The sequence below is a fragment of the Lipotes vexillifer genome, unplaced genomic scaffold (genome assembly GCF_000442215.2).
Source record: "Lipotes vexillifer unplaced genomic scaffold, Lipotes_vexillifer_v1.1 scaffold158, whole genome shotgun sequence".
NCBI classification, from domain to species: Eukaryota; Metazoa; Chordata; class Mammalia; order Artiodactyla; family Lipotidae; genus Lipotes; species Lipotes vexillifer.
This window is the reverse complement of record NW_006788189.1, coordinates 1,093,224-1,117,122: the sequence shown is the minus strand read 5'-3', so window position 1 is coordinate 1,117,122 and position 23,899 is coordinate 1,093,224. Positions and strand designations below refer to the sequence as shown.

Below are 23,899 nucleotides of genomic sequence, written 5' to 3'. Positions count from 1 at the left end.
CAGCAGATGCAACAAATGCACCACTTTGTGGTGGTGTTGACGGTAGGGGAGGCTGTGCATGTTCGGGAGGGGGTGGGGGTGGGACATGGAATATCTCTTTCGATATGGTTGTGAACCTAAAACTGACAAACTTTACTTCTCAGAGCAATTAAAAAAAACTGTCTACTAGACAAATATTAGCATGAATGGGATGAAAGAATTTTAACGTTTTTGAGAGAACTGTAGATTCACATACAATTGTAAGGAATAATACAGGGAGATCCCGTGTACTTTTTTTTTTTACATCTTTATTGGATTATAATTGCTTTACAATGTTGTGGATCCTGTGTACTCTTTATCCACTTTCCCCCAGTGGTAAGATCTTGCAAAACTACAGTCAGTATCACAACCATGACACTGACAGAGTCCACTGACCCTATTCAGATTTCACCAGTTTTAGATGATGTGTATATTTCATTACGAGCATTAAAAAAAACTTTTTGGTTTCACAGAAGTTGCAAAGATAGTCTAGAGATATATCTGGTAAGGGACCTGTATCTAAAACATAGGAAGAATTCTTACCACTCAATGATAAAAAGACAAACCAATTAAAAAGGGCAAAGGATCCAAAAAGACATTTCTTCCAAAAAACATACAAATGGCCAACATCACATGAAGATATTCAACATCATTAGGCATTAGGGAAATGTAAGTCAAAACCACAGTGAAGTACCACTTCCCACCCATTAGGATACTGTAATAAAAAAGAGTAAGTGCTGGTGAGGATATGGAGAAATCCGAAGTATCCTCATGCACTGCTGGTGGGAAAAATGTATTTACTTTGGAAAACGGTCTGGGAGTTGCTAGAATGTTAACTATAGTTACCAAATAGCCCAGAAATTCTATTCCTAGATAAATGTCCAAGAGAAGTGAAAACACATGTTCCCACAAAAATGTAGACACATGGGGCTTCCCTGGTGGTGCAGTGGTTAAGAATCCACCTGCCAATGCAGGGGACACGGGTTCGAGCCCTGGTCTGGGAAGATCCCACATGCTGCGGAGCAACTAAGCCCGTGCACCACAACTACTGAGCCTGCGCTCTAGAGCCCACGAGCCACAACTACTGAGCCTGCACGCCTAGAGCCCGTGCTCCACAACAAGAGGAGCCACCACAATGAGAAGCCTGCGCATCGCAACAAAGAGTAGCCCCCACTCGCTGCAACTAGAGGAAGCCCATGCGCAGCAATGAAGACCCCACGCAGCCAAAAATAAATAAAATAAATTTATAAAAACAATGTAGACACAAATGATCACAGCACCATTATTCATAATAATCAAAAAGTGGAAACAACCCAAATGCCCATCAAGTGATGAATGGATAAATAAAATGTGGTATATATCCATAAAATAGAATATTATTTGGCAGGAAAATGGAACGAAGTACTCATACATGCTACATGGATGAACCTTGAAAACATTACACTAAGTGGAATAAGCTTGTCACAGAAGACTGTATAATATATGATTCCGTTCATAGGAAATGTCCAGCACTGGAAATCTACAGGGATGGAAAGCAGATCAGAGCTTGCCTAGGGCTGGGGGTATAGGGAGGAGTGAAGATGGTAGGATTGGGGAGGATGGCTAAGGGTTGTGGAGTCTCTTATTGGGGTAATGAAAATGTTTTAAAACTCACTGTAGTGATGGACATGCAACTGTGAACATACTAAAAATCACTGAATTGTACATTTTAATAGATGAATTGTATGCTACATGAATTATAGTGCAATAAAGCTATTACTGGGGAAAAAAAGACAGTAAAGAGAGGTCAGGTATTTCTCCTTCACCACTGTCTACATCTTAATAACTGTAGTACAGTATTGCACCCAGGAAACTGCCACTGGTGTAAAGTGAGTATATGCCATTACATCATTTTAGATTGATGTGACTGCCACCGCAATTGAGATTCAGAACTATTGCATCACCACAGAGATCTCTCCTGTGCCACACCTTTATGGTCACACCACCCCTGCCCCATGATTAACCCCCAAATCCACTAATTTGTTCTCTATCTCTATAATTTTGTCACTTAGAGATTGTTATATAGATAGAATCACATGATATGTCTTTTTTTTCTTTTTGGTATGTGTCCTCCTAAGATTAGCTTTTTCCACTAAGCATAAGGACAATGCCCTTGAGATCCATCTAAGCTATTACATGATCAATAGTTCTTTCCTTTCCATTCCTGAGTAGTATTCAATGGCACTATAGTTTGTTTAACCGTTTGATGTCATTTGTGTTGTTTCCAGATTTTGGCTATTACCAAAAAGTTGCTACGAACACCTGTGTACCGATTTCTGTGTGAACACAGGTTTTCATTTTTCTGGGATAAATGCCCAGGAATGCAACTGTTGGGTCATATGGTAAGTGTATGTTTGGTTTTTATAAAACTGCTAAACTTTTTTTTTTCCAGAGTAGCTCAGCAATGTATAAGAGACAACTGACTTGTGATATGACAGTGTTCTTCTAAGCTGCTTCCCCAGTGAAACTGGGGAAAAATTTTAAATAACACTTTAAACCTCTGGGAAAGGTCCTAAGGGCAAAGGGCAAAGCAGAAACATCTACTCAAGCAAATCTACTAAAATGTGGAAAGAACAGGAAGTCTGTGGTATTTAAACCAAGATGCTCCCTCTCTCCTCTCTCCAGCTGAGAGGCGGTGACTCCATCCCAGATCGCTGCAGCCCAGCACACAGAGCCCCCTCTCCGCCAGCCGCTAGGGAGATGGCTCTCCTCCCAGGAGGAGCGAGACATTTCTCATCCTGCTCCGTGCTCCCTGCTGCTGAGGCCAAATCCCAGGCGAGTCTAACTGACGTGGGGGCTCCCTTCTTTTGCTCAACCCCACTTGTGGGATGGAGACTGTACCTTAGGCAAGGCGTGCTGAGAACACTGGGGCCCCAGGAGCCCTTCTCCTGGCTTGTTAAATGGTGGCGTCACATTAGGAGAGGCAAACCAAGTGGACATACCCCAGGCTACTCACTCCTCTTCCCCTACCCTGAGTGCTCACCTCCTAGAGCAAGGTGTTACTCAGAGAAAAGGCTGTCACTGTCCCACCCCCACCTCCACAGCCCTAGGCTCAGAGATTCTGCCTGGAGGGAGAAACAGGCCATAGCACAGGAAGCTTCTAATCTCCTCCCAAAGGAGGTGGCTCCATTTTCAACAGAGTATGCAAGTTCAAACGCTCCCCAAAGCAGTGGAGAGTGCAGACCCAGTGAAAGATGCGGCCTAGACTGTGGGCTGACCAGTTTTCAGGAGAGAACAAACAGTAAGACAGCTGGCAGGAGCTCTCCTGGGGGCAGAACAAACATCAAACACTGACCCGCAGAAACCATTCTGGGAAGGAGCTACAATACGACTGGATTAGTTTGCAGAGGAATTTGTGTTTAAGGTCAAATTCCAGTACTGTGTTCTAGTAGATCATATGGCAAGCAAGTAGTGGGGTTTATCAGCTGGATGTGGTCAGGGAAACAGTGGGGGAGAATCCTGCTAATGCCACTGTCTTCCCAGGTGATTGTGGGCACCCAAAGCTGTGCCTCCCCAAGGAGTAATGTCAGAGGCTTAACACTTGGTGGTGTTGGCGGGGTGCAGGTGATTAGACTTCACTAAAAGAATCCAGCCAGTCGCTAAGCAGATAAACAAGCAAATAGCAAATAACTATAGTGGGTCTTGGAGGAGATAGGGAGATCATTACCAAGAGTTGCTACAATATAGTATCTAAAATGTCCAGTTTCTAACAAAAATTATGAGGCATGCAAAGAAACAGGAAAGTATGACCCATACACAGGGAAAAAGAAACAGGCACCAGAAACTGCTTGAGAGAGTGACCAGATTTCAGATTTATCAGAAAAAGATTTCAAAGTAGCTGTTATGAATATATTCACAGAATTGAAAAGCATGAGTGAAGAAGTAAAAGAAGGTATGATGATCATGTCACATTAAATAGAGAAAATCAGTAGAGAGATAGAAATTATTTTTTAAGAAAAGAACCAAATGGAAATTCTGGAGTGAAAAAGTACAGTAAACAAAATGTTAAAAATCTACTAGAGGGGCTCAACAGTAGATCTGAATTGGTACAAAAGAGAATTTGTAAAGTTGAAGACAGACCAACAGCACTGAAGAACTGAAGGGAGAAAGAAATGAAGAAGAATGAACAGGGCCTCAAAGAAACATGAAACACCACTAAGAGCACCAAAACATGTATAAAGGAGTACCAAAAGGAAAAGAGAGAAAGGAGGAGAAATATTCAAAGGAAAAATGGCTGAAGACTTCTCACATTTATTGAAAACCAATAACCTATATATATCCAGGAAGCTCAAGGAACCCTAAGTATGATAAATGCAAAGATACAAATAGACATATTATAGTATTATAAAAATGTTGAAAGTCAAAGTTGAGAAAATCTTCAAAGGAGCAAGACAAAACATGATGCATCATTTACAAGATAACCCCAATAAAATCAGCAGCTGACTTCTCTAGAGAAACAATGGAGGCTAGAAAGCAGTGGGATAACATTCAAAATGCTCAAAGGAATGTATGAGATCTAGTTTCTCTACATCCCCATTTGGCATTATCAGTATTTTAAATTTCAGTTATTTTGGCTGTGCTGCCTGGCTTGTGGGATCTTAGTTCCCTGACCAGGGATTGAACCCTGGTCCCCAGCAGTGAAAGCACCAAGCCCTAACCACTAGACTGCCAGGGAATTCCCTAATTTCAGTTATTTTGACAGGCATCTCAATTTAAGTTCCTCTAATGGCTAGGGATAAATGCTTTTTAAAAATTAAATTTTACTGCTTTCTGTTCCAGAATCCAGTCAAGATACCACAGTACATTTACTTGTCATGTCCCCTGAGACTCCTTTTGGCTTGATGGCTTCTCAGAATTCCCTTGCTTCTGATGACCTTGACAGTTTTAAAGAGTACTAGTTAACTATTTTGTAGGATGACCTTCTAGTTAGATTTGTCTGATGTTTTTGTTAGGATTAGACAGTGGTTATAGATTTTTTTTTTTTTTTTTCCTTGCGTTATGCGGGCCTCTCACTGTTGTGGCCTCTCCCATTTGCGGAGCACAGGCTCCGGACGCGCAGGCTCAGCGGCCATGGCTCACGGGCCCAGCCGCTCCGCGGCACGTGGGATCTTCCCGAAACGGGGCACGAACCCGCGTCTCCTGCATCGGCAGGCGGACTCTCAAGCACTGCGCCACCAGGGAAGCCCGGTTATAGATTTTTGAGAGGAGACAGAGGAAGTACCATTGTCATCACTGCCTGAGAAGGGTACATATTATTACATGATTCATTACTATTGAAACTGACTTTGATCACCTGGCTGAGGTGATGTTTGTCACATGTCTCCACCGTAAAGAGAGAGAGACACCCTCTTCCACACTGCACACTTTGGAACAAAGTCTCTACATAGCCCACACTTAAGGACTAGGATTTATATTCCCTTGAACATCTTCTCAGGTGCTTGCCATCCATGTATCTTCTTTGGTGAAATGTCTCTTCATGCCTTTGTTCATTTTCTAACTGGATTATTGTTTTTATTTACTGTTAAGTACTGAGAGTTCCTAATATATATCCTAGACATGAGTCCTTTATTAGAGATGTAGTTTGCTAATATTCCCTCCCAGTTTATAGCTTGTCTTTTCATCCTCCTAATAGGGTCTTTCACAGATAAAAAAAGGTTTTATGAAGTCCAATTTATTGATTATTTTTCATTTAGAGATGGTGTTTTTGGTGTTATGTCTAAGAATTGTTCACCATGCCCTAGGTTTTGAAGACCTTCTCCTAGGTTTTTTTTCTAAAAGTTTTATAGTTTTACATTTAAATCTATTATCCATTTTGAGTTAATTTTTGCATGAAGTGTGAGGATTAGGTTGAGGTCCCCCCCGCCCCCACCAAACATATGGATGTCCAGCATTATTTGTTAAAGAGACTCTCCTTCCTCCATTGAATTCCTTTTGCACTTTGGTCAAAAATCAGTTGGGCATATTTGTGTGAGTCTATTTCTGCATTTTTTATTCCATTCCTGTCATCAATACATCTATCCTTCTGCAAACACCATGCTGTTTTGAGTACTGAAGCTAAAGAAGATTTGGTAAGATTTGTTGTTTTTCAAGATTATTTTACCTATTCTAGTCCCTGTGCCTTTCCACATAATGTTTAGAACAAGCTTTACTAAGTTTACAAAAACCTCTGTGATTCTCGTAGAAATTGTAGTAAATGTATCGGTCAATCTAGGGAGAACTGACATCTTTGAGTTTTTCTAATCATGAATGCTGTATGTCTCTTCATTTATTTAGATCTTCTTTCATTTCTTTCATCAGCATTTTTCAGTTTTCAGCAAACACGTCCTGTACATGTTTTGCTAGATTTGTACCTGAGTATATCACTTTGGGGGGAATAATTGTAAATGGCATTATGCTTTCAATATGTTTCCACAACATTCCAGGTATCTAAAATTATAATTGATTTTTTTCATGTTGATATTGTAGCCTGTGACCTTGCTGAACTTATTTACTAGTTTCAGGGGTTTTTAGTAGAATCCTTGAGATTTTCTATGTAGACAATGATGTCATTTGCAAATAGTTTTATTTATTCCTTTCCAACCTGTATAGCCTTCTATCTCTTTTTCTTACTTTACGATGTGGCTAGAACTTCCAGTTCTATCCTAAGTTAATTAAGAGTGGTGACAGAAGACAGTCTTATTCTTTTGCTAATCTCAGGTAGAAGGCATTCAGTCTTTACCATTAAGTACAATGTTAGCTCAATTTTTTTGTAGACTTTTTATCAAGTTGAGGAAGTCTTCCTCCTTCTCTATTTTTGAGTTTTTATCATGAAAACATTTTGAATTTTGTCAAACAAATTTTCTGCATTAATTGATATGATCATGTGATTTTTATTTAGCTTCTGTTGTGGGATGAATTGTGTCCCTCCAAAAGATGTTTAAGTTCTAACCCTTGGTACTTGTGAATGTGATCTAATTTGGAAGAGGGTCTTTGCAGATGTAATCAAGTTAAGAAGTCATACTGAATTAGGGTGGTCCTAAATCCAAAGAGTCAAGAAACACAGGGAGGAATGCTCTGTTGGAGATGGGGGCAGAAACTGGAGTAATGCAGTAGCAGGCCAAAGAATAACTAGGGTTGCTGGCAACCACCAGAAGCTAAAAAGAGGCAAGGAAGGATTCTCTTCTACAGCCTTCAGAGAGGGCATGATCCGGCTGATACCTTGATTTTGGACTTCTGGCCTCCAGAACTATGAGAGAATATATTTGTTATTTTAGGCCATCCACCTTGTAGTACTTTGTTATGGCAGCCCTAGGAAATTAATATAGCCTGTTAAAAACAGTGAATTACACTGATTTTCAAATGCTGAACTAACCTTGTAGAGCTGTAACAAATCCTACTTGATCAAGGTGTAAAATTCTACTTAGATATTGCTGGATTAAATTTGCTAACATTTTGTTAAGAATTTTTACATCTATTCATTAAGGAATATTGATATGTAGTTTTCTATATTTGTACTCTCTTTGTCTTGTTTCTGTATCAGGAAAATACTGGCTTCATAAAATGAAGTGTTCCCTCCTATATTTGAAAGAGATTGTGGGAAATTGGTGTTGATTCTTCTTTAAACGTTTGGTAGGGCTTTCCTGTTGGCACAGTGGTTGAGAGTCCGCCTGCCGATGCAGGGGACACAGGTTCGTGCCCCGGTCTGGGAAGATCCCACATGCCGTGGAGCGGCTGTGCCCGTGAGCCATGGCCGCTGAGCCTGTGCATCCGGAGCCTGTGCTCTGCAACAGGAGAGGCCACAACAGTGAGAGGCCCGCGTACCGCAAAAAACAAAACAAAAAAACAAAAAAAAACACCTTTGGTAGAATTTCCTAGTAAAAGTATCTGAGCCTATAGATTCCTGTTTGGAAGCTTTTAAATTATGGATTCAACTTATTTAATGGTTATAAGACTATTCAGATTGCCTGTTTCTGATTGAGTTTTGGTAGTATGTGGCTCTTAAGGAATTGGTCTACTTCATCTAAGCATCTGACTTTATGAGCATAAAGTTGTTTGTAGTATTTCCTTATGCTTTTAATGGCTGCACAGTCTTAGTAATATCCTGTTTCCTTCTTTTAAAAAAATTTTTATTTCATATTGGAGTACAGTTGACCAACAATGTTGTGTTGGTTTCGGGAGTACAGGAATTTGATTCAGTTATACATATACATGTATCTATTCTTTTTCAAATTCTTTTCCCATTTAGGTTACTACAGAATACTGAGCAGACTTGCCTGTGCTATACAGTAGGTACTTGATGGTTATCTATTTTAAATACAGCAGTCTGTACATGTCAATTCCAAACTCCCAATCTATCCCTCCCCCCCACTCTTCCTTCCTGGTAACAATAAGTTCGTTCTCTAAGTCTGTGAGTCTGTTTCTGTTTTGTAAAGAAGTTCATTTGTATGTTTTTTTCCCCCCACATATAAGTGAAATCATATGATATTTGTCTTTTTCTGTATGATGTACTTCACTTAGTATGATAATCTCCATCCATGTTGCTGCAAATGGCATTATTTCATTCTGTGTAATGGCTGGGTAATATTCTATTGTATATATGTACCACATCTCCTTAATACATTCCTCTGTTGATGGGCACTATGGTTGCTTCCATGTCTTGGCTATTGTAAATACTGCTACAATGAACATCGGGGTGCATGTATCCTTTCGAACCATGTTTTTCTCCAATATATGCCCAGGAGTGGGACTGCTGGATCATATGGTACCTTTATTTTCAGTTTTTTAAGGAACCTCCATGCTGTTCTCCATAGTGGCTGTACTAATTTACATTCCCACTAATAGTGTAGGAGGATTCCCTTTTCTCCACACACTTTCCAGCATTTATTGTTTGTAGATTTTTTGACAATAGCCATTCTGACTGGTGTGAGGTGGTATCTCATTGTAGTTTTGATATGCATTTCTCTAATAATTAGTGAGGTTGAACATCTTTTCATGTGCCTCTTGACCATCTGTATGTCTTCTTTGGAGAAATGTCTATTTAGGTCTTCTGCCCATTTTTTGATTGGGTTGTTTGTTTTGATGATACTGAGCTGCATGAGCTGTTGGTAAATTTTGGAGACTAATCCCTTGTGAGCTGCATCATTTGCAAATATTTTCTTCCATTCTGTGGGTTGTCTTCTTGTTTTGTTTATGGTTTCCTTTGCTGTACAAAGCTTTTTAGTTTAATCAGGTCCCATTTGTTTATTTTTGTTTTTATTTCCATTACTCTGGGAGATGGATCAAAAAAGATACTGCTGCAATTTATGTCAGAGAGTGTTCTGCCTATGTTTTCCTCTAAGAGTTTTATAATATCTGGTCTTACATTTAGGTCTTTAATCCATTTTGAGTTTATTTTTGTGTATGGTGTTAAAGAATGTTCTAACTTCATTTTCTGACATGTAGCTGTCGAGTTTTCCAGCACCATTTACTGAAGACTGTCCCTCCTCCACTGTATTGTACTGTCTCTCCTCCATTGCCTCCTCTGTCATAGATTAATTGACCACAGGTGCATGGGTTTATTTCTGGGCTTCCTATCCTGTTCCATTGATGTGTATTTCTGTTTTTGTGCCAGTAACATACTGTTGTAATGACTATAGCTTTGTAGTATAGTCTGAAGTCAGGGAGCCTGATCCCTCCAGCTCCACTTTTCTTTCTCAAGATTGCTTTGGCTAATATGTGGTCTTTTGTGTCTCCATACAAATTTTAAGACTGTAGATTGCCTTGGGTGGTATAGTCATTTTGAGAATACTGATTCTTCCAATCTGAGAACACAGTATATCTTTCCATGTGGTTGGGTCATCTTTGATTTCTTTCATCAGCATCTTAGAGTTTTTGGAGTACAGGTCTTTTGCCTCCTTAGGTAGGTTTATTCCTAGGTATTTTATTCTTTATGATGTGGTGGTAAATGGGATTGTTTCTTTAATTTCTCTTTCTGATCTTTTGTTGTTAGTGTATAGAAATGCAACAGATTTCTGTGTATTAATTTTGTATGCTGTAACTTTACTCAATTCACTGATGAGCTCTAGTAGTTTTCTGGTGGCATCTTTAGGATTTTCTATGTATAAATAACATGTCATCTGCAAAAAGTGAGTTTTACTTCTTTTCCAATTTGGATGACTTTTTTTTTTTCCTTCTCTGATTGCTGTGGTTAGGACTTCCAAAACTATGTTGAATAAAAGTAGCGAGAGTGGCCATCCTTGTCTTGCTCCTGACCTTCCAGGAAATGCTTTCAGCTTTTCACTGTTGAGTATGATGTTAGCTGTAGGTTTGTCATATATGGTGTTTATTATGTTGAGGTATGTTCCCTCTATGCCCACTTTCTGGAGAGTTTTTATCATAAATGGGTATTGAATTTTGTCAAAAGCTTTTTCTGCATCTATTGAGATGATCATATAGGTTTTATTCTTCAATTATTTGTTAATATGGTGTATCACATGGATTGATTTGCAGATATTGAAAAATCCTTGCACCCTGGGATAAATCCCACTTGATCATGGTGTATGACCCTTTTAATGTGTTATTGGATTCGATTTGCTAGGATTTTGTTGAGGATTTTTGCGTCTATGTTCATCAGAGATATTGGCCTGTAACTTTCTTTTTTTGTGGTATCTTTGTCTAGTTTGGTATCAGGGTGATGGTGGCCTCATAGAATGAGCTTGGGAGTATTCCTTCCTCTGCAATTTTTTGAAACAGTTTCAGAAGGATAGGTGTTAGCGCTTCTCTAAATGTTTGATAGAATTCAACTGTGAAGCCATCTGGTCCTGGGCTTTTGTTGTTGGAAGTTTTTTAATCACAGTTTCAATTTCAGTACTTGTGATTGGTCTGTTCATATTTTCTATTTTTTCCTGGTTCAGTCTTGGAAGATTGTACCTTTCTAATGATTTGTCTTTCTTCCAGGTTGTCCATTTTATTGGCATATAGTTGCATGTAGTAGTCTCTTACAATCCTTTGTATTTCTGTGGTGTCAGTTGTAACTTCTCCTTTTTCATTTCTAATCTTACTGATTTGAGCCCTCCCCTTTTTTTTCTTGATGAGTCTGGCTAAAGGTTTATCAATTTTGTTTATCTTTTCAAAGAACCAGCTTTTAGTTTTATTCATCTTTGCTATTGTTTTCTTCATCTCTATTTCATTTATTTCTGCTCTGATCTTTATGATTTCTTCTAACTTTGGGTTTTGTTTGTTCTTCTTTCTCTAGTTGCTTTAGGTATAAGGTTAGATTGTTTATTTGAGATTTTTCTTGTTTCCTGAGCTAAGATTGTATTGCTATAAACTTCCCTCTTAGAACTTTTTTTGCTGCATCCCATAGGTTTTGGATCATTGTGTTTTCATTTTCATTTGTCTCTAGGTATTTTCTGATTGCCTCTTTGATTTCTTCAGTGACCCATTGGTTGTTTAGTAGCATATTGTTTAGCCTCCACGTGCTTGCAGTTTTTGCAGTTTTTTCTTGTAGTTGATTTCTCACCTCATAGCGTTGTGGTTGGAAATGATGCTTAATATGATTTCAGTTCTTAAATTTACTGAGGATTGATTTGTGGCCCAAGATGTAATCTGTCCTGGAGAATGTTCCATGTGCACTTGAGAAGAATATGTATTCTGCTGCTTTTGTATGGAATGCTCTAAAAATATCAATTAAGTCCATCTGGTCTAATGTGTCATTTAAGGCCTGTGTTTCCTTACTGATTTTCTGTCTGGATGATCTGTTCATTTTTGAAAGCAGGGTGTTAAAGTCCTCCAGTATTACTGTGTTACTGTCAATTTCTCCCTTTATAGCTGTTAATATTTGCCTTATATATTGAGGTGCTCCTATGTTGAGTGAATATCTATTTACAACTATTATATCTTCTTAGATTGATCCCTTGATCATTATGTAGTGTCCTTCTTTGTCTCTTGTAATAGTCTTTATTTTAAAGTCTATTTTGTCTTTTATGAGTATTGCTACTCCAGCTTTCTTCTGATCTCCATTTGCATGGAATACCTTTTCCCATCTCTTCACTTTTGTTCTGTATGTGTTTCTAGATCTGAAGTGGGTCTCTTGTAGACAGCATATATACAGGTCTTGTTTTTGTATCCATTCAGCCAGTCTATGTCTTTTGGTTAGAGTATTTTATCTGTTTACATTTAAGGTAATTATCGATATGTGTGTTCTTATTGCCATTTTGTTAACTATTTTGGACTTGTTATTGCAGGTGGTTTTTCTTCCCTTCCTCTTTGTTATCTTCCCTTGTGATTTGATGTTGTGTTTGGATTCCTTTTTTGTGTATCTATTGTAGATTTTCAGATTGCGGTTACCATGAGGTTTTGATATAGCAGTCTATATATAAATAAGATTGTTTTAAGTTGCTAGTCTTTTAATTTCAAATCCATTTCCAACATCCTGCATTTGTGCTCTCCTCTTCTCACAATTTTGCTGGTTTTGATATCATATTGTGTGCAGATGATTTCCTACCTTTACTGTATGTTTGCCTTTACTGGTGAGCTTTCCCAATTGTAATTTTCTTGTTTCTATAGTAGTTTTGGTCTCTTCTTTTTCAGTTAGAGAAGTTCCTTTAGAATTTGTTGCAAAGCTGGTCTGGCGGTGCTGAATTTTCCTAGCTTCTGCTTGTCTGTAAAGCTTTTGATTTCTCTGTTGAATCTGAATGAAAGTTTTGCTGGGTAGAGTAATCTTGGTTGTAGGTTCTTCCCTTTCCCCACTGTAAATATATTTCACCACTCCCTTCTGGCCTGCAAAGTTTCTGCTAAGAAATCAGCTGATAATTTTATGGGAGTTCCTTTGTATGTTATTTGCTGCTTTTCCGTTGTTGCTTTTAATATTTTTTTCTGTCTTTAATTTTTGTCAGTTTGATTACTATGTGTCTCAGCGTGTTCCTCCTTGGAATTATTCTGCCTGGGACGCTCTGTGCTTCCTGGACTTGGTTGACTGTTTCCTTTCCCATGTTAGAGAAGTTGTCAGCTATTATCTCTTCACATATTTTCTCAGGTTCTTTCTCTCTCCTCCTTCTGGGACCCCTATAATGCGAATGTTGGCGCATTTAATGTTGTCCCAGAGGTCTCTCAGACTGTCTTCATTTCTTTTCATTCTTTTTTCTTTATTCTGTTCCGTGGCAGTGATTTATACCATTCTGTCTTATAGGTCACTCATCCATTTTTCTGCCTCAGTTATTGTGCTATCGATTCCTTCTAGTGTAATTTTCATTTTAGTTATAGTGTTGTTCACCTCTGTTTGTTTGTTCTTTACATCTTCTGGGTCTTTGTTAAACATTTCTTGCATCTTCTCGATCTCTGCCTCCATTTTTTTCCCGGGGTCTTGGATCACCTCTGCTATCATTATTTTGAATTCTTTTTCTGGTAGGTTGCCTATCTCTACTTCACTTAGTTGTTCTTCTGGGGTTTTTACCTTGTTCTTTCATCTGGGACATATTCCTCTGCCGTTTCATTTTGTCTAACTTTCTGTGATTGTGGTTTCCATTCCGCAGGCTGCAGGATTGTAGTTCTTGCTTCTGCTGTCTGCCCTCTGGTGGATGAGGCTAGATTAGGCTTGTGCAGGCTTCCTGATGTGAGGGACTGGTTCCTGCCCAGTGGTGGGTGGAGCTGGGTCTTGTTCCTCTGGTGGGCAGGGCCATGCTCAGGAAGACTTTAAGCTGCGTGTCTGCTGAGGGGTGGGGCTGTGTTCTGCCCTGTTGGTCATTTGGCCTGAGGTGTTACAGCATGGAGCCTACAGGCTGTTGGGTGGGTCTAATGGTGGCCTCTGGGAGGGCTCACTCCAACGAATACTCCCCAGAACTGCTGCTGCTGGTGTTATTGTCCCTGTAGTGAGCCACAGCCATCCTCCACCTTGGCAGGAGACCCTCCAATACTAGCAGGTAGGTCTGTCTCTTATGGGGTCACTGCTTTTTACCCCAGGTCCTGGTGTGCATGGGACCTTGTGTGCGCCCTCCAAGACTGGAGTTTCTGTTCCTCCCAGTCCTGTGGAATTTCTGCAATCAAACCCTGCTGGCCTTCAAAGCCAGATTCTCTGGGGGCTCCTCCTTCTCTTGTCAGACTGCCAGGCTGGGAAGCCTGATGTGGGGCTCAGAACTTTCACTCCTGTGGGAGAACATCTGTGGTATAACTGTTTTCCAGTTTGTGAGTTGCCCACCTGGCGGGTATGGGATTTGATTTTATAGGGACTGCGCCCCTCCGACCATCTCATTGTGGCTTCTTCACCTTTGGATGTAGGCTATCTTTTTCAGTAGGTTCTAGTGCTTTTTTTTTTGTTGATGGTTGTTCAGCAGTTAGTTGTGGTTTTGGTATTTTTTTAAGAAAGGTTGAGCTCACATCCTTCTACTCTGCCATCTTGAGCTAATCTCTGACACAGTATATCATGTGTCAAGAACTGTTTGTTGCCATGCTTGCATATTGTTAGTGTATGGTTGTTGTCTGCAGATGTTTGCAGTGCTGTCTCTCCTGTTTTCTTCTTCATATTCATGATTATGTCCTCTCTCTTCTACCTTCTTCAGTCTTGCTAGAGATTTATTTATTTTATTGATTTTTCTTTTAAATAATTAGCTTTTTCATTTTATTATTTTCTGTTTTCAATTTCACTGATTTCTGCTTTTTTCACTATTTTCTTCCTTGTACCTGCTTTATGTTGTTCTTCTTTTTCTCATTTTTTGATGTAGAAACTGTGACTGAGATATTTCCTCCTCTTTTTTTTTTTTTTGGCAGTACACGGGCCTTTCATTGTTGTGGCCTCTCCCGTTGCGGAGCACAGGCTCTGGACGCGTAGGCTCAGCGGCCATGGCTCACGGGCCCAACTGCTCCGAGGCATGTGGGATCTTCCCGGACCGGGGCAGGAACCCGTGTCCCCTGCATCGGCAGGTGGACTCTCAACCACTGCGCCACCAGGGAAGCCCTCCTCCTCTGTTTTGATATAAACATTTAGTGCTATAGATTTTCCTGTTGGCACTACTTTAGTTGCCTTCCACATATTTTGGTATGTTGTTCTTTTATCTTCATTCAGTTTTAAGTATTTTTAAAAACTTCCCTTTAGACTTCCTCTTTGACCCATTATTTAGAAGTGTGTTGCTTAATCCATGGCTTGGAGGTTTTATCTGTCACTGGTTTCTAGTTTGATTCCATTACGGTCAATGAAGATACTTTATATTTTTCTATATGATTTCAATTCTCCCTAATTCGTTGAGGTTTATGATCCTAAATATGGTCTGTCTTTATATGTTGTGTGTGCACTTGAGAGAATATGTATTCTGCTGCAGTTTGAGTGTCCTATAATGTCTACTAGATGTTGGTTCGTAGTGTACACTTCTTGTATATCCTTGCTGATTTTCTGTCAAGTACTTCTATCAGCTGCTGAGAAGAGGGTGTCGAAGGTCTAACTATGACTGTCCATTTGTACAGCTGCTTTTGCTTCATATATTCTGAAGCTCTTGATTTTTGTTGCCTATATAGTTTTAATCAGTATGTAATGCCTTTTTTCATTTCTAGTAATTTTCTTTCCTCTGAAGTCTACTTTTATTTGATATTACTATAACTACTCTTGTTTTTTGATTAGTTTTTGCATTGTACATATTTTTCTACCCTTTTACTGTCATTCTACTGACAAACTGTATCTGAAGCTTCTTACAGTAAGACATAATATAGTTGGATCTTTTTTTTATCCTCTCTGCCCATCTGTGTTTTAATTGGTACTTCCAGACTATTTACATTTAAGGTAATTACTGATATGTAAGGCTAAGCCTGCCATGTTATTATTTGTTTTCTGTGCTTCTTATTCCCCTATTTCTCTTTTCTTTCCTCCCTGTGAATTACCTGTTCTTAGTACTCCATCTTTATTTCTTTGTAGGAATATCACTCTAAAGCTTAGGCAAAACAGTTCAATTAAAGTTTAATAGTCAAGAGACTTGGCACAAGGTGATTAATATGTACATATCCAAACAGAAGATTTAGGAATCATCAGTATTTTCAGCTGTCAAATAACCTTTCCTGAGATAGCTTTTGAAGAGTGAGTTCCAATAAGCAATAAAAATCTTTTATGGCTTAAAATGTTACCAGGGAAAACTGTAAATATTTTCCTGCTACGATATGGAATTCCTGTGGTGTGAAGAAATGTTTGGTGGCTCATATCCTGCTTCCACCAAAGGCCAACATTCTCTGATTTCTCTTTCGAAATTTCACCCTTTTCAATCCTCAGGGTGTACTTGTGAGGAAGAAAAGCTGGGCAGTGCAGCCACCTCTGTACTTCCATTCAGATAGTGAACTGTCAGGACCTTCACTCCTGCTGATAGGCATTAGTCAGTACCATCCAAATCAGACTCATCTTGAGGCTTCAAGGAAGCTTCCAAGTAAAGTTTATTTGAGGGAATGGGAAATATGACCAATTCTCTGAAAACTTATACTTCTCTGTGCAATGATTATATTTGAGGGTAATGACACAACGTCTATCCATAAAAATATTTGCAGATATTTGCAAAGTACTATCAGTCATTTTTATTGTAAGAGGGTTAATGAATGAGAATGTTATTCTCAATTTCAAAACCACAAAAACATTCACTGAGTGCTTGCACTGGACCATTCCAAGAGCTTCACATATGTTGAACAAAAGGTCTTTTGGAAAATATACTTCCTGGGGCTTATCACACATGTATATCTGAGCATCCTGGAACTACTGTGGACCATATCCAATAACAGTCTAGTATAGCTCTTCCTCAACTACTTTGAGGGCTAAAGAGGTCATCTGTGACCACTTGGGGAGCTGGCAACACATGTTGCCATTTATTCATTAGACTGTGTTTCCAGTGAAGTACACATAGCTTTCTGAGGCAAAGGATAATTTTCCAAATTTTATGCTCAACTGTGTATTCTATCTAAGTTAAACAATAAAGTCTTAAGATTTTATAACAAAAACTTATGGTTCTTTTTGAAACTGGGAAACTGTGATTCTGTTTTTCTATTCTACTGTGATTTCAATACAGCTGAGTGAAATACCCATTGCAAGTGTTAACACCAAACATTTCTGAGGAAACTGACCTTTGACCCGGACGTCACTGTACCGCTGAAAGTGGTGGTATGCAGCTTTCCAGGGGTTCCGATAGTGACGGAGCAAAGTAATAGGAGGTCTTGGACGCACTGGGACATACCTCACACCTTCTTCATCTATTCAAGAGAAGAAAAAGAGACATTAAATAGCTTACTATCTATTTGCAACAATCTTCCTGGTATAATTCCTGCAGGTAAGCCTTAAGTGAAATCTGGCTATGTAAACAGCCTCAGGGATGGACCCCTGACTTAAGTGGGAAGCTTCTCGTGACAAAATTTAGTGCAAGTGAGCATTACCGATATACTCCTTGGGAGGAGACTTGCGCTTCTCTGCCTTCACCAGAAGACTCTTGGCAGTGGACTTCTCATCATCAGTGCTGTTTGTCTCCATCATATCCCCTTCTTCTGTTGAAATCACGTGCTGCTGCTTCCGAGGCTTTTTCCTTGGCGAAGCACCGGGTGGTAGGTCACTTGTAGGCATGGACAGGTTGTTAGCCAGCAATGCAAGAGACGGAGACACACTGTTGGTAGCCAGCGGGGGAACTGCTGTCATAGGAAAAAGGGTGCACACATGCATGAGAGCCCAAACACAGTGGAAAGTGTCACTTGATTTCCATCAATGAGAAAGATGAGGAGGACAGAAGAGAGCTAACATTTATGGAGTCTTCCGACACGCCCAGCACTATGCTAAGTACTCCAACTGTGGCAGAGGCTGCCAACTGCTTTCTAATACCTCACATCTTCACCTCGCTTAGCACGAGCATCCCTCACTTTGAAATGGGCACACTGTCACTTGGCTTGAAGACCATATTTACTAGTCTCCCTTACAGTTCATTGTGGCCTTTTGAAATGAAAATACAAGTGCTCTGTAGCACTTTTAAGAAGTGTCCTTAAAAGAAAGAAGGTATGACCCACTCCCTGTCTTCTTCCTGTGACCCTGGAACTCAGATGGGATAGCTCGAGTTCCAGCAGCTATCTTGAATCAAGAGCACGAGGGTCAAATGCTAGGGGTGATAGGAGCCTGGATCCCTAATGATTTTATGGAGTCCACATACCATGCCTGGACTGTCTGCCTCAGGATTTGCTTCAAGAGAGACAATAAAACCTTACATGTTCAAGCCACTGTTTTTCAAGCCTTTGAGCACTGATTTCTAGGAGATAACCCATTAACTGATATAATCTTAAAAGTAATCTGAGCAAGTAGGCATTATATTATGCCCCAATTTAAAGATGAGAAAACGTGGCACATATCACACAAGTAGGAAGTGGGACAGCTGGGAGCTGACAGAGGCAGTCTGGCTTCAGAGCCTGGACTATTTAACTACCACAGTCCACTGCCCCCAGATAAGCAGCATTCTCAGTACAATGTTAACATCATTTGTTTGGGCTTGTATGGATCATGTATCTGGGGATGCGCAAGTCATGAGAAAACTTCACCTCAACTCTTCTATACCATATAACCTTGGCCTATCCTTTCCCTCTGCCCTTCCTCAGCCACCCACTCCCAACAGTCATACCCTTCACTCTGTCATCACATCTCAATTTCTAGCATCTGACTTTCCAGCCCAAAGATAGCCCAACTATCTTTCTAGGTCACTTCTCTTAGTAACTTGCCTCCAACAATTCCTAGACCCCATTAGGAACTATTATCCATTAATCATACCACTTATTTGCTGTCACTCATCCCTCAAATGTCCACTCTCTCCTATCACTGGGTTTTAATTCTCCCATCAATTTTATTCACTTTATTCATTCATTGTCCTTTCTTTTGCTTCACTGTATTCACTGAGCAAAAATTACACAGGTTAAATCCAACTCTCCAACTAGTTTGCACCTGTGCAGCTGAGTGTAGCCAGAGAAAAACACACAGCAACGGGCACACGTGTCCTGTTAGCATGCTTGCTGACTTCGAGCAGGCCCTTGCTGGTGGACGATCCTCCCGCATCTGCCAAGTCCATTCACCCTCAACACCTCCTATATCATCACCCTTACCCTCAGCTATGACCCTGCTTTCTATCTTACTGGAAAATAGAGAAATAATCAGAAGGAAATGTCCATAAATTCCCACCAGCTATACCTACTTACATGCATTGTGACCAGGCACTTCCTTTTTCTCTGTGATTTCAGCAGACACAGAGTCCTTCACATACACAATAGGTCCCACCCACTCTCACCTCCTCAGACATCGCTCCAGGAATTCATCTCTTTTTCCTGCATCATCACTTCTTTCCCCTATACTGGTTCACTCCCATTAACATACAAAACTCATTTGTCCTGTCTTAAAAATAAGTTCCTCTTGGCATCATTTCCCTTCAGATATTGCCCTTCCTTTTTCTAGCGCTTTATAACAAACTCCTCAAGTGCTGTTTATACTCTCTGTCTCTAAGTTATTTCCCAGCTTTCTCTTGAACCCACTCCCCATCATGCTGTGGCCAATATCATTACGTGGAAACTGCTCTTCTCGAGATCTGCATGACCTTCATACTGCTAAATCCAGTGGTCCTGCTCAGTTCTTACCTTACTTGATCTCTCATCAGTCATGACCCTTGTCCTGGCTTTCTAGGACATCATACTCCACACTTTCTCCCTATCACTCTGGCCCCTCCACTTAGTCTCCTTTGCTAGCTTCGGCCTCCTCTCCCTCCTCAAAATGGTGCAGTGCCCCAGGGCTGAGTTCACAACTGCTTCTGTTTTTTATCGCGCACTCATTACCCAGATGATCTTATCCATTAAGATCTAACTTAATGGATAAGATTAAAAACTAACTCCTGATCTCTCCCTACACAATGGATCCCCCCCTGCACCCTCCCCTACCTCAACTGCCAGCAACTCTATGCTTCCATACACTAAGGCCAAAAACTTTATAGTTGCCTCTGATGCCATTCCTCACACACAACATTCCATCTTAATAAAGAAATCCTCTCAGTTCTACTTCAATTATATATCTAGACTCTCACCACTTCATTACTACTGGTACTGCTACTACCCTGGCTGAAACCTTCACTGGTCCCTGCAATTAATGCAGCAGGCTCTAAACACATCTCCCTAATTCCACCCTTGTTCCCAGTCTTTTTCCCACAGAGCAGCCAGAGTGGTCTGTTAAGAATGGTAGTGAGCTCAAGTCTCTCTTCTGCTCGGAACACTCTAATAGCTCCCACCTCCCTCAGCAAAGCAGAAGGCCTTACAGTGGCCCACAGGCTCTCACAGTCTTGACCCTGTTTCTCTGACCTTGTCCATCCGCTCCCCTCATTTACTGAGCTCCATCTGCTGTTGCCTCTGCTATTCTTTGAGCACACCAGGCTTTTACATTTACTGCTCTCCTGGTCTGAAATGATCTTTTTCCAGATATCCTCATGGCCAGCATTTCATCTCTTTAATGTCTCTGCTCAAAGATCATTTCCTCAGTAAGGCCTTTCCTTTAAAACATTCTTAAAAATCACAGCTCCAGCCCTAACTTTCCCTTATATTTTGTCTCTACTTCATTTTACCGTCTGTTGCCCTTGTGAGAAGGTAAGCTCCAAGAGGATGGAGTCGTGCTTGTTTTGTACAAGGTTGTATCATCAGTGCCTGGTGCAGAGCCCTACAGTTTGAGGAAGGACTACGGCCAACTTCCTAGTACCGAGAGGTTAAGAGGAAGTATCCAGAACGTTGAAAGAGCAGATGAACAGCAAAAGTGAGACCATTTCCTTTCCCCTCCAGGGTTATCCACAGTACCTTTCAACGGAAGTGCTGAGGCTAAATATGGGTGCCATAGAAGGATATTTCCTGGCATAATAAAATGAAAATAATAAGCAAATAAATACACAGCAGATTTAAAAACTGTAGACATAGCATGACCACACCTCACAACTGAACAGACGGCATGGGAGATGGGGGCCTTCATGCCGAAATGGTTAAGAGGGTAATACTGGGTAACTATGGGACAAACTGACTTGTTTTCCACTTTGGCTTTCTCTGTATTTTATAAATTTCATACACTGAATGTTACTTATGTAGTCAGGAAAAATAAGATTACACATAAGTTATTAAAATAACAGAAAACCAACCAAACAAAAAGAAAACCTTTAAAGTGACCTGCCTTTTACAAACTAGAAGTTTAGAGTTGAGAAGAGGGAGGGGGTAATGGTAGTTTTGAGATTTTACTGATCACAAATAAATTTATCAAGAGACTACTTTCTACAACACAAATCTTACCTTATTGCATACACAAGGCAACAAAAATTGGCAGGGAACACACTGTAAACAGCACTTAGCTATGATTGTATTGTGAACCCCTTTTACATGGCAATATTTTCTTAATGAATACAAGAAGCTATGTTCAAAGATATTCTTGGGGAAATAATAATCTTTTTCAAGATTTTGGTGAGAAAATTAACTATAAAAGGGTAGCAATATGGTTTTAGTTTTCAAAAGGAGCTTAATGCTTTCTTCTATTTATTAAAAACTAATGAAATACAAATTTCAAATGGGCATCAAGGCGTCAGGCTTCCTGGCTGAGGGTCACACAAGAGTTTGGACTCTGAGGAGAGTTAGGAAAAGGGGAAGAAGCAACTGCCAGCAAAGAGTATACTGTGAATGAACTTACCAGAAACTGGCCTCATGATGTCCACTGGTTCCACTTCTTCTTTAACTTTTATCTCAGGTACAGGAGGGCCCAAAACGGAGGAGAGACTGCTGCCCACAGCCACTGGCGGTGGAGGGGCAGTGGCAATGGTGGTGATGGGTGGAGTGACGGGAACTGCTCCAGGAATGGTTGGAAGGGCAACCGCTGGTTGTGATGGGGGGCTAGCTGCTGCAATCATAGTTGGAATGGCTGGTGGAGGCTGCTGAGCGGTGGGTGGGACTGCAACAGTGGGCTGATCATTATTTTGATTGGACATGGTCTCCACAGACACAGTGACTGGAGTGGCCATCGATACGTGGATCTCTGACTTGGGTTTGGCACTGAAACACAAAAGCAAACACAGAAAGTTGCCTTAACCTGCATCATCTCAGAAGGTGAATATTTGTCCAATTCTTTTTGTACAACACACAGCACAACTAAAACCCTATTCCTTGATTTTAAAAGTTGAAATTTAGGGTAACTTTTAAAGGGAATTCAAGTTTCAGAACCATCCCCATTGTTTTTATAGGCAGTAATAAAATTAATTTAGAAAACAAAGAACACTTTAAAGAAATCAAAGTCACATCACTGAAAGACAACCAATTTTCATTACATTAGTGTATTTTTCCCTCCAAGAATTCATTACTGCATATGTTGCCTTAGGAGGTTTTTTTTCAATAACAACTATACTCACACTTCATATGTCACTTGTAAACCTACTTCTTATAAAACAGGAAACTCATGCACATGGAAAAGATCGAAAAGAATACAAATTGAGAATAACTTCCCTCCACTTCGAACACCCAGCCCTCTACCGAGGGTCACAACATTCTGGTATGTTTTACCAGAAATACTTCACACATCTAAAGTAACTACAAATACAGTCCTCAAAAATGTATATTCTATTTTTTTCAGTTTTATAAGAAGTCATCGATGTCATTACAAATTCTTCTCATTTTTTTAAGTAAAATATTTCATTTGATAGCTGTAAAGCTTTACTGATTTATATTACTGCTGCTGAAAATTTATATACTACTGCTGAAAATTCAGAATATCAAAAGCAATACAAGACAATACCCCTCAAGTTCAAGGCCCCAAGTAACAGGACTTATACAGACAAAAAATTCAATATTGACCAAAACCTCATACCATATACAAAAATAAACTAAACAAGGATCATAAATCTAAACGTAAAAACGTTAAAACTATAAAACTTTTATGACTGGAGTTCTTAGACATGATACCAAAAGCACAAAAAACTGATAAATCGGGCTTCATCCAAGTTAAAAACTTTTGCTTTGCTAAAGACCATTTTGGGAGACTGAAAAGACAAGGCAGAGACTGAAAAATATATCTGCAAAGCACATACTGCATATATCTGAGAATATTATGCTAAGTAAAATAAGCCAATCACAAAAATACAGTCGGCCCTCTATACCCACAGGCTCCACATCTGCAGATTCAACGAGCAGTGAATGGAAAATATTTAGGGACAAAAAATTCCAGAAAGTTCCAAAAAGCAAAACTTGAACTTTGTGCATGCTGGCTACTATTTACACAGCATTTACACTGTATTAGGTATTATAAGTAATCTGGAGATGCGTAGGTTACATGAAAATACTATGCCATTTTATATAAGGGACTTGAACTTCCATGGATTTTGATATATGCAGGGGCGCAGATGGAACCAATGCCCTGAGAGGGTACCGAGGGGTGACCATACTGTAGGACTCCATTTATATGCGCTACCTAGAGTAGTCAAATTCACTGAAAAAGAAAGCAGAATGGTGGTTTCCAGGGGTTGAAATGAGAGACAATGGGGAGTTGCTGTAAAACGGGTATACAGCTGCAGTTTTGCAAGATGAAAAATATCTGGAGATTGGTTGCACAGCACTGGGAATATGCTTAATACCGCTGAAATATACACTTAAGATGGTTAAAAAAACGAAAACAAAACACATATCTAATAAAGGAGTTATATTTAGAAAATATAAAGAAGTCTGTAAACTCAACACTAAGAAAACAATCCCATTAAAAATGGGCACAACACATGAATAATGAACAATTTGCTAAAGAAAATATTCAGAAGGCTAATAAGCACACAATAAAATGTTCAACACTATTAGCCATTAGAGACATGCAAAGAAAGCTTCGATGATACACGACCACACACATACCAGAATGGTGAAA

General features: G+C 39.7%; 1 protein-coding gene across 2 annotated transcripts in view; it reads right to left on the bottom strand.

Moving 5' to 3' along the window:
* The window catches only part of SAP130 (Sin3A associated protein 130), a 75,782-nt gene that overhangs the window by 3,876 nt on the left and 48,007 nt on the right, over positions 1-23,899 (bottom strand). For both annotated transcript variants that reach the window (XM_007461293.1, XM_007461294.1), the window contains 3 exons: positions 21,692-22,050; positions 17,404-17,652; positions 17,098-17,223 (listed from right to left, as the gene is read on the bottom strand). In XM_007461293.1, the coding sequence (XP_007461355.1) occupies positions 17,098-17,223; positions 17,404-17,652; positions 21,692-22,050 (734 nt within the window). The remainder of the gene's footprint in view (positions 1-17,097; positions 17,224-17,403; positions 17,653-21,691; positions 22,051-23,899) is intronic.